Raw genomic sequence first — 13,558 nt, 5'->3', positions numbered from 1 at the left:
CCAGTGACCTTCATAACAAACATAAAAAAATCGTTTCTAATTTTCTAGCTAAATCCCAGCACAATGTGATTCTGCAGAAAAAAAATCATTTCATTCATTCAACATTCCTGTCACTTTTTTTTGGGGGGGGGAGGTTACTTTTACACATCCTTTATTTATCCAGGTAAAAAGTGTCATTGACATTAAAAATGTCTTTTTCAAGAGAGATCTGTAATATATAACATCACAGTTTTAAAAATATATTGTATATATTGGCCAAAAAGGACCGGATTAATTATAATGTAGGTAAAATAACACAGAGTACTTGTAAAACAGGCCATTTCTGTATTTTATAGCTCCTCCATAATTCGTATTGACTACAGTCTATTTACCAATCTAAATCAAGATATTAGACACTTAAAAACCATAGAAGCATTACTAATTGCTTTGGCAGTTCATCACTTTTTCCTGCTTACTGAATGTCTGTAAATTATATGATAGCCAATATGTACACCACTATTGCAAGTGTACTGTTTTCTAACATAGTCCCATTTAGGTCACCTGATGTTAGGTTTTTTCTATATGAAATTAGTACAAGCTTCAGACAGCCAGCCGGCCTCACAGGTGAACTGAATTGGGACTTTAATTTCCAGAAACTCTGGCTGGCCAATCAACCTGCCTGGTTCACTTTTACTTTTACTGTCAGGCAGGAGGCCCACTGGCAGTGTCCATTTTCCAACGTCCTAAAAAAGGTAAGGCCGCACTTGGTAAAATTCTGGTCGTGTTTTATTCAATCGGTGTGGTACTTCACCATAGATTTATCACATATTAAACCTCATGATACCTAACGCCACGGATTTACCACCATTCTCTGTGCTTCGGTGCCATATTTACTAGAAATTAGACAAGGTGAGTTTCCGCGTGCTTTAGTTACTCCATGTTTAATTCATATCGTTGACCTCGGGGTAAGGTCAAAAGCTCTAATTCAAAAGCAGAATCTATCAAGTATACCAAAAGTAACCTGAATTTTGCAGCACTTGGCTTGACGGTCTTTAGATAAAGTAAGCCAGACAAATCACTCCGCTCACAGCTAAATATCTGCAAGTACACTGACGTCAGCTGCTATGATGTCCCCGTGACAACAACCCCGTGACAATAGCGTGTGAATGAGTGTTTAAGTTTTTTTAGTCATATTGGAAAATCTATCCAAGGCTAGAACTCCCGACCTTTTATTGATGGTGTTAACAATATTAGTTTGACCTTTATTCTTTTCTTCAGTCCGAGCAAACGGAACAACTTCTATTGACTTTATTGATCGTTGACTTCGTCCAAAAAGCCTGTTTAGCGTACAAGTCTGAGTATGTTCATACTGAGATGAGGGGAAATGAGCGTTGTACTCCAGAGAAGGGCCATCTTAAACTGAGTCACTTATCGGGGCAGCAGACTATACACCCAATGCGCTCCCAGGCTGGTGCCTACCTGCTCACTATTGCCACTCCTGAGAGTTCTCTCAGTTCATGAAATTTAGTCAATGTGTCACATACTTGACGAACTGATATGAAGCAGCTGCCTCAAATGCTGTTTCATTTCCTAATTCATGCATTTTCTTTCAAAGTGCCCTCTGTATGTCCTCCTTCACAACCTCTATTGTTTTCATATTTACTGTTAAACTGGTCTCCTTCTCATTCGTTCACGCACATTCTGACTTGGTTTGAGAGACATTGATTCCTCTTCTCTCCAGAGCATAGTTCCACCTCTGCAGGCTCTCATCTAGCTGCTCCCCCACTCTCACTATAAATGTCCAAACATGTGAAGACTGAACCTCAACTGCAAAGCACCCGAAGCAAATTTATGTCCATAATTAAACTGCCTCATCTGCACTTACTGTGTGAGTTTTATCCCTTCAGGTTATAGTGGAATGATTAGATTTAAAAATCAAGTGGATCTCACTAATTAAAATCACTCTCTCCTCCCATCCTGGTCTTTTTGAGATAAATGTCATGATCCACTGGTATGTATTATTATTTCTCTGTAGACTGGATTGAAGTAGAAGCTCTGCCCTTTATTTTCTTGTTGCCATGGTGAATCCTCGTATTGGAGCTCCACTGATGACTACTTTGTTTCATTACTCATGCACACTCTGAGCACAAACTAAACATACTCAGGGCAGACTGAAGAAACTCAGATTTTCTGGAAAATGAGTTTCTCATGTTGGATTGAAGTTTGACTCAGGTTCTTAAACCTGCGTTCTGGATCTACTTTATTTACTTATTTTGTGCTTCCCTCTGTCTGATTGAACACCTGTGAAATCAACGAATGAAGCGATTTAGAGCTTTCTTCCTCTTTCACAAACTATTAGTGTCATTTTTGGGATGATATCTAGCCCAAATGTCATGTTGGAAAACTGGCTTTCTTTATGTGTAAATGCAAACTCCTACTAGGAGGGGAAAAAAAACTCGTATAAATCTGTCTTGTTTTACAGAAGGAAAAAATAGTTGTCTGTCTTTTCCTCAGTAATATCTTTCATTGCTTTTAATATTGCAGATAATACATAGTACAAATTGTTAATGTTTGACCTTGTTTAGTTTTATATCCCGCTTGTATTTCATGAAGGACTAGTTTGAGGTTGTGTTATACATACGATTGAATTTTTGCACATTCCAGTCCTCTTAGTCTCTAAAGTCTGGTTGTTTAACATCAAACCAGTCAGTTCTGGGGATTAGCTGGTGGCAACTGCACACTGGGGTACTCCTCCAAGAACACAATGTTAAGGCTGCTTTGTTTGCATTCACGCTGCTTATAGGAAGCCAGCATTGGGTAAGTTCACAACCTTTTGTTGTGAACTTTTACTTTCTTGTGGTGCTGTTTCAGCTTCTTCAGTTTCCCTGATATGGCACTGGTGCATGGTGTGTGTGGTGTATGCCTTGTCACAAGTTGAGGGGAAAAGCTGAGTCAAAACGGCATTCTATGATTAGGGGAAAAATGTATTTAACTGTTTTAGTTCTGTGTTTTGTACTGAAAAAGTCAAGAACTGTTTTTACACTCTGTGTGTGTGTGTGGCAAGATAAGCAGTCATGTTGTGCTTATCTTGCTAAGTACCTTTTTTTTTTTTTTTTTTTTTTTTATTTTTATTTTTAAACAGAGCAATAATTTAAAGATTTCTATATTTAATCAGTATTTTTCTACCATGTTGGTATATTACTCCAGGCTCTCTGGTTAGATATTATACCAGTGAGTCTGTGACACAGTCTTTTTGATATAATCTCCAAATATCGCACAAACCTGAATGCTGGCTATATACACTAAAGTAGCACAGTTGGAGTAGAATACCACAGAATGTTTGATACAGTATACAATTGATCCGTAATGTAATGCAGTTTTCTTGAATAAATAAAATACAAACTCAATCAAACAAATATTGCCCATGCAGACAGTTTCTTATACATTGAATCAGAACTGTAGTTTTTAGTGGAGTAGAGTAACTGTTGTGGGGTTTGTTTTCTTTTTTGTTTTGTTTTTTTAGTTTTTTTTTTATCCTATGTCTTGTACAGTTGCAACACTATAAAATCACTGACCAACTGGTTTCACCTGTTTTAGATTGCTTTCTTTTCTTAAACTATAGTACAAGAATGGCCATGCCTTCTTCAGGCATGTGGAGTGATCAAGTTTTAGTTGTCACTTGAGTTCAAATCTAATCATTGTCCTTGTTTCTTGTTCAGGACATTTTCCAGCCCTCCTCAGAATGAAGCGTCTCCTGCTTCTGGAGCCTGTGATGGCCCTGTGCACTTTTTCCTATTTTCTCAATGCTCCACTTATGCAGCAGTATGTTTACCGGAGACTCTGGGCGCAGATGACAAACACCACCTATCCCATCTCTGACACATCCAGATGTACAACAAGCAACAGCTCAAGCAGTTATGAGGTTTGTCATTAATCTCTGGCTCCAAGGTAGGATTCATGGGTACCAAAAATGGAAGGACCTACTATAAAATGAGGGCATGCACAGTTACAGCCATCAGTTAAGTGGCGTAAAACACAAATCAGCATTAGCTGCATTTGCATTATACTTTTCTTAAAACTGTTGCACTGAATACTGTCATTGATACTGTAGCAGGAAAATTCATATTTAATGCTCATTTCAGATAAGATCTAGCATTACTTAGAAATTTACAAGTGCATGTGAAAGTTTCTTCAACTGAATTTGCTTTTGGCTTTAATTTAATGTTGTTTTTTTTGCATGAACGATTTAGGAATTACAACCATTTCTATACAGAGTCCTCCATTTCAGAGACTTTGAAATAACTGAACAATAACAATTTTAAATAAGGATTATTCCTAATACTTCTCTGAGAATAATATGATGAATGACAGAACTGTAGAGCACAGTGCCAAATACAGTTTCTTCTCACGTTGGGATGCTCTTCTAGCCCCTTACTGCAGCCACCTTCAATTGTTGCTTGTTTTTGGGTCTCTGACCTCAGGGATCAGGTGACTGAAGAATATCTCAAGACAGTATTTCTTGGTATTAAGAAACTCTTGGGTTGCTTTTGCAGTATGCTTTATCCATATGGATGGCTTTGAAACACTTGGAATCAACTGCAGGGAGCATCCCTTCGAATACTGGCTGTGAAGCTGCTTTTCAGTCAGCTTCTGACCCTCTGTTAATGGGGCAATATATAAAAATGGCTGTAATTTCAAAACAGTTGAATTTTGTATTGTTATTAAATTGATTAAGTTCTAATATGATTTGAATCTTAAAAGTTGGACTTTACTTACCAATCTTTGTGTTTTATTTTTAAAATCCACTCTGGGGTTATACAGAGGAAAAACTTGAAAAATGTCTGTGTCCAAAAACACAGTTACCAAGCTGTATTTTGGTGAGTTTGCTTTTGCAGTTAAAATTAAGTCTGTTTTGTGTCTCTCTGCATTTCTAGGGCGTACAGAAGCAGGCATCCCTCTTCTCCCTTTACACAGATGTCCTCTGCACAATCCCATCTTTGTTGGTCATTCTCTTGCTGGTGACCTACAGCGACAGAGCAGGGCGCAAAATCACAATCATCATACCTGTGATTGGCATGTTGATCAATACCTTGGCCTACCTGACTGTATCCTATTTTGAGCTCAACATTTACCTTCTCATTGGCTCCTCAATCCTCAGCGCTTTGTGTGGCGGCTTGGGCACATTTCTGGGTGGCTGTTTTGCCTACATAGCAGACCTGTGTGACACCCGTCGCAAGAAGACTCTGCACATGGCTGGAGTAGACATGATGATTGGCGTGTTGGCTGGCGGGGCTTCAATATCAACAGGCTACTTCCTGAAAACTGCAGGATTTAACTGGCCTTTCCTAACATCTGCGTTGATACTGTGTTTGAGCCTAATCTATGCAGTCTTTGTCCTTGAGGAGACAATAAAGCCTCCATCAGATGTCGTTATTATGGATTTGGCACCTCAGCGCTCAGCCATAAAACAGATGGTCTGTGGGGTCTACCAGATGCTTGCAGGGGCTAGTCGTAGTTGTAAAATTGCTTTGGCCCTCCTCATTGTCATCTTTATCAGCTTTTCCTTTGCATATATTGGTGGGGTCTCTATGATAACGCTGTATGAGCTCAATAAGCCCCTGTGCTGGACTGAGATTTTGATTGGCTACGGCTCAGCACTGACCACCACTGTGTTCCTGACTAGCTTCGTGGGAGTGTCCTTATTTACATGCTGTGGTGTGCCCCAGCTGTTCATTGTCCTGTTTGGGATCCTGTCTCTGGTGATGAGCATGGTGATGACAGCGTTTGCTGAGACCACCTTATTTATGTTTGTAGGTGAGGGGGAGCGGCTTTACATTTTAGCACTCTTAACTAGGCAATCAGAATACTGGAACTCTGCAAATTGCTTAAGTAATTTATATCCATAAAACCCTGCCATATTGAGCAAGATGTGTTTGTGCTGCTCTGCCATGATGAGTAAAAGTAAGCTGATCATGCTAGACTCGCAGGCTGGTTTGAAGACTCTGCCATCTTGGGTTTTTAGTAAAACTGTTCAAAATCTATTAGCTCTCAAGTCGACACATTTTGTCAGAGCTACAAAAAGAGGAAAACTGCATTAATGTCAACACCAGTAGAATATTGTTCTATTTGCACAATCAGTGAGGTAGATGCGATTACAACTGCAGACGCATCATAGCTGCAAAGTTCTGAATTGTCTTTGCCTACAGTATAGATTTATAGACTCAATCAAACACTATAAATCTGCATTACTAACTGGAAGTAACCAATGGGTTTTTGTCCAATTTAATCCTCAGTTACCACTGTTTTGCATAATCCTCTTGTATCTAATGCTGTCTAAGAGATGTGCATCTTTATCAATGAACAGGAAATTAACATTAAACAAATCTAAAATGTTCATTGGCCCAGATTTCAATGTAATTATATTATAATGCTGAAGTATTTTGCATAATAAAAAAGTAATTGTCTGTTATGCATTTTCCCCTCCAGCAATTGGATCAATGGTTCTGTCTAAAATGCCTTTCCCTGTTCTGCGCGCCATGATGTCAGAGATCATCTCAAAGTCTGAGCAGGGTGAGTGAGTTTAGTGCTTTACAAGAACCACAAAACCATGTCTGAGAGTGTTTGTGGAGTCAGTCCATTGAAGGATGGCACATTCCAGAAGCTTGTGGGTGCACTTAAAAACGAAGCACTTTAAGTTTCTGTTGGATTTGACAGAATTAAACTCTTAATCTTTAGGGTTTGTGTAACCCTTTCACCTTCTGAGCATGGTGGTGTTGTTACTGTTATGATTGTTATTTATTTTACAGGAGCCCTGTTTGCCTTCTTGTACTTTCTGGAGATAATAAGCAACAAGGTATCGACTGGAGTCTTTAACAGTATTTATGCTGCTACGGTGTCATGGTGCCCTGGCTTTGTGTTCCTGTTGTCTGCAGGACTCTGTGGGATCCCTTTGTCTGTTATTGGGTAAGCTAATAATTATGCCTTAAGTGTAACAAAGTTTCAAAGGATCATACCACTGCCTTTGCAAGTTTGACTAAAAACCAGAGATGATGTACATGAGTTGTGACAAAATGATTTATTATTATAAGACAATAACAGTAACTGAGTGAACTAATTAAATAATACAATATATTTCAAAGTTCAAAATATAAGAAATAGCTCAATTTTAAATATCAAGAATATTACAGAGGTGAAATGTATATGATTGACATCTAAAAACAGGCTGTAATCACCGTAAACTTTAAACGGTATGTCTGTGTCACTGTATGTTTTAGCATTTTACATACATGTAGCATCCTCAAAACTCGGTGGTACATTCAAGGCTGCTTTCATGTGACATTATTTGTCAATAGAAGTATGTCATTGAGGTAAAGTACCTGAAGGTGTTTGCTGAATTTTAACCACGGTGTATTTATTCAGTAAACCAAAAAAGGGGCAGTTTCCTTGTTAAGAGCGACTTGGCAGAAATGTTTTAAGCTTTCTAACTTGACTAGAAAAGCATTTCTGCTTGACTGGGCACTTGGAAATTAGAGGACTCAGTTCCTCTTACTAATCCAACTTTTTCTCACCGGTCAAGTTCCTCTTTTGCATGTTAATATACATCTCTAGTATCCTCATAATGTCTATTTTATTTAACAAAAGTTTTGAGCTTTGTTGAACCAATTGCTTTATTTAATATAACTTAAATCAAATGAAAAACACACGCTTTTATTGCGTCTTTTAAGAAAAAGACAAACTGCTTTATATAAAAGGCATCAACCAGAGCAAGTGCCACAAAAAAAAATCTGCCAAATCAAACATGTGGAACTGTCTGCTGTAGTTCCCTGTGAACTGTGTACAGCACTGTGTATATACCAGATGTTCTCTTTTGTATGTATGTCTTACTGTAACATTGGAAAAATGGCCATACTTTGGTAGTTTCTTGGAGCTATGTTGGGCATGTGCCTGTCAGAAGGGTAATGAACATATGTATTAAGAAAGCATGATGATATGGAAAAATGGATGCACAGTTGGATGGAACTGCTAATATAGTACCATATCCTTTTTCTGCTTAACACCTGTTTGTTCTCATTTCAGGGCGGTGGTTCTGATGAAAGTAGATGTTACCCAAGAAGCCCAAATGACAAATCCTTTGATCTTAGAGGAGGAGAACCCTCTTGAAGGTCCTAGTCAGAGTCCTCCTTAACTGAGACTCTTGGTCTAAGATTTTTCTTGGATTCGTCTTTGTTGTTTTCTGGCTTCATGTGTTGCTAATGTAGATTGCCGTTGAGTTAACTTAAGTTACAATGAACTTGTGTTAATATTTAATATTAATGTGCACCATAAAATATATTTGAACTAGGTGAAGACCGAGACAAACTCACAAAAATGCATAAAATTCATCAGATTTAATGTTAATACTGTTTTGATACATGTTAAATAAAAATCTTGACTATCAAGTTTGTGTTTATCTAGAACTCAATCATTTATGTAATCCACCAGATGCGCATTGTTGATGTATTATGTTTATCAAAGCTGTCAGCAGAATTTACAGTATACATGAAAACACCTGGAAACAAGTGGAGCAAGTTCAGCTCATAAGCCAGAAGGGATTTTTGAGGAAATCCTTATTTTCTCTTAAAATATTTTTTAAAAGTTCATGGTTCTTCTTTAGTGTTAATATTCTAAGGAATAACTATAAGGAAGGAAAGCCCTTAATAGCATTTTAACAGACTTGAATAAAAGAGTAACATGTTCTTGGCCTTCCTAAAAGCTCTAGTATATTCAACAGCCTCCCATTGAAACTAATCTGATCTAATTTACCTGCATGTGCAATTTTTGGACAAAAGCTGAATAATCTTTGGTAATGATTTTGGGTGTGCATTTAAAGCGCAATCCTTGCTCTTGTCAGGGGTATCCAGAGCCCAGGAAGTAGCAGAAGTCCAGTAAACGTCACTATCAAATCAGCCCCTTCTCATCACAGAAGTTACTGCAACACCTCACTCATTTGGAAAAATATTCTGGGCCACAACAGAAGAATGGTGAAGTGGTGTCATGTCTTTTGTATATCAACCACTAGATGCCACTCTTGGTCCAGGCTTGAAACTTGGAGTATTAATCTCAGTACTACTGTGTGGTTCCTTTGTTTTCTTTTTCCTTTTTCCATGCATTGTCTTCAAAAATGAAAAACTCTTTTGAACGTCTCATACATTTAAACTTTTCATTTACGGTATATATGCTGAATGTATTACTATGGACTTCATTACCTTGTTAGTCCAGCCAAGGTTTAACTGAATGATCTGATAACCTGTTAAGAGCCACATCATGTCTTGGGATACATTTAATGCAATCAATGCTCCCAAAGTGATGTGGAGAATATTCTAATAAGTGTGATGTTAATAACAAACATTACGCAGTATTTCCATCCCTCTTTGTCTTCTGTACAGAAAGAACTTCACTCAGTGGACATGCATATGAAACAGTTTGTCTTACACTTGAATCTCAATTCAATTATCAGAGTTTTTCATGTAAATCTAATTAACCTACACATGATGCTTCACATACATAGTTTAAGTAAAGTTTAAACTGGACCTTTGTGCTGTTGGGGTGTTTTGATTGCAGCTGTGTTGAGAGATGGGACTTACACATGAGAGCAGGAAATGTTACAACCGAGGTTCATGTTCAGTGTGGTGACCAGGCTATTTCTGCCTTTAATATAGAGGACCACCTTGCACTTAAGAGAAACACAATCTTGTTGCTTTTTAAAATTGCAGACGTAAAACATGACAGTTAAAGTGCGCTCAATATACTTTTCCCTTCTTTTTTTCAATATCTTCACTATTGGTCTACAGGGCACGTCGGTTTAAATTGGCTTGATTCGTGGAAACCCAAATGACGTCTGACCTTAATGCGCAGTTATTTGATTTCCATCCTCAAGACTTGAGGTCCGTGACTGCAGCTTGATTGTACGGTAATGTTGACACTGCGTATGAATTAGGTCTGTGTCGGAGGTTACAAAGGGAATCTTCTGAGGCAGGGCTTTCTTGGCACCAAACATGAGGTTTCTGGTTAAATTAGAGACGGAGGTGTGGTGAGGAGTAACACTGGTTTGCGCAGAATTCCCAGGGGTAAGCGGCTCAAGGGGAGACAGTCGTGGTAGTGGCTCGAGCCTGTCTGGCATGCATGGGGTCGCTGACGATTAAAGGGAAGTTTGACAGAGTCTGGTTGAGATTGGAGGCAGGGAATCGGGGTCTTTGGTTTCTGGTTTCTAAAGTAGCTTAGTCAGCAGTTACGCTCATGTGCAGCGCACCACATCACATCAGATCAAGAGCCTAATCTCAGATGTTGATCCAGAAAGTTGCAAGCAGACCTCTCTTTATCTCAACCTTCTGTCCCCCGAAGGAGATAATTGACAATAATATGAAAACCCATTTGAGGTGGTTTGCGTGATTTAAACGAAGAGGTGGCGGGACAGCCTGGCTTCTCAGTCGAGATCAATTTGATGATCTGAGAATGATTTGTTCACACCATGATCCACTGCATATGCTCAGTATAGCACTGAAAAGTCAGTGTAAAGAAGAATAACTACACATTGAATCCCAGAGATATCCTAAAATAAGAAAAGTACAATTTCTATAATGAGAGAAGGCTATCAGGACAACTTTTTAGACTTAAATTGTAAGAAATAAATGTGTAAAATTAATTATTAACTTCTGTAATAGACAAAAACAGAAATTTTCTTGTATGTTGGTTAAGCACTTTGATGTTGTATAAATGGACACGGTGGAGATCTTTATCATTAGGAAAAGTTATAAAACTTATGAAGACAATTCATTTTTTCCAAAGCTGTCCAGTGGGATAGATTGGTGTCTTTGCCAGGCCGATTCTGGAACCTGGGGCCTTATGTTAGACACCCCTGCCCAATGAGCAAGCACTTGGCGACAGTGGGATGGAAAAACTCCCTTCTAACAGAAAGAAACTCCTGGCAGTACTGGGCTCAGGGAGGGGCAGACATCTGCTCCGACCGCCTGGGGGTGAGGGGAGGGAGACAAAGCATGTTGATAGCTCAATATTTGCAGTCTCGGTTTATTCCTTTGATGAAGGTGACAGCAGAAGTTATACCAGCACATCTTTTTCACTATTGTTATCTAAACCCTCAGCTGGTATGACGTTTATCTTTTGTTTTCTTCCAACCCCTTTTCTCTCTACAAAGGTCACTCAGCTGTGTTGGTTTCCTCCTGCCACGAGCTGTGGATGATGTGTGGTGGTGATTTTTTTTCCCCCCTCATTGCTGCGGCCATTCAATGCTCAACACATGTTATCTGTGTGTGTGTTTAGATGGATGTTTGTTTGAGTTCTGTGCCTCTGCAGTAATTACTCCTTTTTCTGTGAGGCTTCTAGTCCCTTGAAGGTAAACCAATATCCACATCAAGTTCTGGATTTTTGGCTCCCCCAATTTTTAGTATTGCATTGTTGTTTGTTCTCTGATTCATCTCGTATTGCTGAGATAATCACATTTGCCCACCTTTTTCTGTCACATCTGGATCCCACGGCTTCATGTGGTTGCCACTGCTTCCACAGATGTCTTCTGTCTTAGCTGCCAATAATGACTATTTCCTGTATTCCCCTCCCTCCCTTCTCATCAATCTTATTTGCTCTACACTACTTCACATAAGAGAATTAAGTTGTTGTTGTTTTTTTAAAGAGGTTTCAAAAATAGATCTTTAACCACTATTACTGACACATGCTTTAACCACAGACCCCTCATCTCCCCTTTGCCTTTCCTAGCTTCTATCTTTGACTCTAGACTTGTTTAAGGTCCAATTTACAGTGGATATCTTGTATGTCTGTTTCATATCCCTTTCACACAAAATTCAAATGCAAGCTACTTGTTTCGTATTAAGGTGCTATGATATAAAAAAATAGGCTCAATGATCAAATAGGGTCATATTTAATTGTTGAAGATAATGATTAGCATAAATATTTCTGTAAATGTTCATTCTTATGTGTCCTTTTCAAAGTATCACTTTAAAAACCTGCAGTTTAGGGGTTTCCTGTCAGGTTTTAATATTTATTGCTGGAGTAAGATTAGAAAAACAAAATTAAGTTGATGGATATAAAATGTCAGACGAAGAAAATTCCAATTTTCACAATTATCCCAATAAACTTATTGCAGCCACACTGTTAAAGCTCCAGTTGAGGCCCTGTGCAGGAGGACCAGACTGAAGACCGTTGATTGGCTGTGTCATCCTGCTGAGAGCACAGTGATTACCATCCAGTGTCTTGGAAGCCATGAATGTCATTTGTGCAGAGCAAGGTTCCTGTCTTTAGCCATGTAGTCTTAGAGAATGCAACCCCCCACATCTCTAGAAGAGTGGCAAAGGAAAGGTCACTGTGACAATCAATACTCTGCCCGGTTCTGCTTCAGTGCATCAGACTAATCAGCCTGCTACCCAAGGTGGGGGAGATCTCAGGACCTGATAAATGGAAAGATGGAGGAAGAAGAAGAAAGCTACCAGTGATAGACTGGGCACACACTTAATATATTGTGAAGGGATTACCATCAGCATTGCAGACCCTCCTGAAATTCCCATAAATTCTTATAATTATCCTAGCCATGAGAAGAAAAAAAAATCACATTTAGTGAATCCAGACCTTTGTCTGGTCTCAGTTTTCCTTGTGAAGATTTTATTATCTCTTTGGGTTTATTAATGTGCACATGGGTCTTAAGTGTGCTCACATTCACTGCAGTTGGTTAGACTGTGCTCTTAAAGACACAAAGACATTAGCACACAAACTGAGAGGTATCTCTGGTCAAAACAGAAGCTCTTCAGTTTCACTCTAACATTACAGAAACCACAGCCTGTAAACCCTCTGTTTAGCTGTATATACAGTCTCTGGTTTAGCCACACGGGCAAAACAATTAACCGGCATGCTATGTGTGGAGTGATGTGAGAGCACACAGTCACATCTGTATTTATCAGATTTTCTCTCAGCCAGCCTCTGCTCCTGTTCTTTGCAGCAGATTCATTTTTACAGCCTCCATTTGGCCTCATTGGCTTTTTGCTGGTCTATTAACAGAGTGTTTCTCATTTTAACTTTGCATTACAGTTTCCACAGGACTATCAGTGTTATGGCCTCAGTGTGGAAAGTTCAGAATCAGTTGATACATAATGCTACTTTGTTCTGTCTTAGCAGTATTTTAGTTGGCCTTTGCGTTTGGTCTCAGAACAGAAACGAATAAAACCAAATGTACAAGTCATAGTTTTTTATAACTGACCAATTTCATTCAAAATACCAAAACCAGTTATTGAGGCTAAATGCTTTTTAAAAATCTAAATGCTTTTTAAAAACTAACTGTATTCAAAATAAACATGCTTGAAAAAACTGAAGAGCTAAGGGCTATAAATACCTTGGAGTACACAGACAATAAAGTACTATCCTTATGCTGGGGCATGCTGGGGCAGCAGGTCGAGGGTTGCTGATGCTAACAGACTTAATGAACTGATCCAAGGCCAGTAATTTTGTGGGTATGGAGCTGGACTCTCCTAAGGTGGTGTCGGAGAGGCGAATGTTGTCCAAGATAAAGACAATGTTGGAT

General features: G+C 38.8%; 1 protein-coding gene across 2 annotated transcripts; it reads left to right on the top strand.

Annotated features, from left to right (window-relative positions):
* Positions 1 to 589: 589 nt before the first annotated feature.
* On the top strand, positions 590 to 8,396 carry LOC309716270 (lysosomal proton-coupled steroid conjugate and bile acid symporter SLC46A3-like). Of its 2 annotated transcripts, none has more exons than XM_082549985.1 (6): positions 590 to 731; positions 3,699 to 3,901; positions 4,914 to 5,793; positions 6,466 to 6,549; positions 6,786 to 6,942; positions 8,056 to 8,395. In XM_082549985.1, exons 2-6 carry the CDS (start codon positions 3,722 to 3,724, stop codon positions 8,162 to 8,164), a joined length of 1,410 nt encoding a protein of 469 aa, XP_082406111.1. In that variant the 5' UTR covers positions 590 to 731; positions 3,699 to 3,721; the 3' UTR covers positions 8,165 to 8,395. The 2 variants fall into 2 exon arrangements, with proteins under 2 accessions (XP_082406111.1, XP_082406112.1); XM_082549986.1 differs by lacking the exon at positions 590 to 731 and adding an exon at positions 758 to 888 and having other exon boundaries at positions 8,056 to 8,396.
* Positions 8,397 to 13,558: the final 5,162 nt, after the last annotated feature.

This window comes from Aulonocara stuartgranti (genome assembly GCF_965226115.1).
Source record: "Aulonocara stuartgranti genome assembly, chromosome: 10".
Lineage (NCBI taxonomy): Eukaryota > Metazoa > Chordata > Actinopteri > Cichliformes > Cichlidae > Aulonocara > Aulonocara stuartgranti.
Note: the sequence above shows the minus strand (reverse complement) of the source record. Positions and strands in the feature narration are given on the sequence as shown.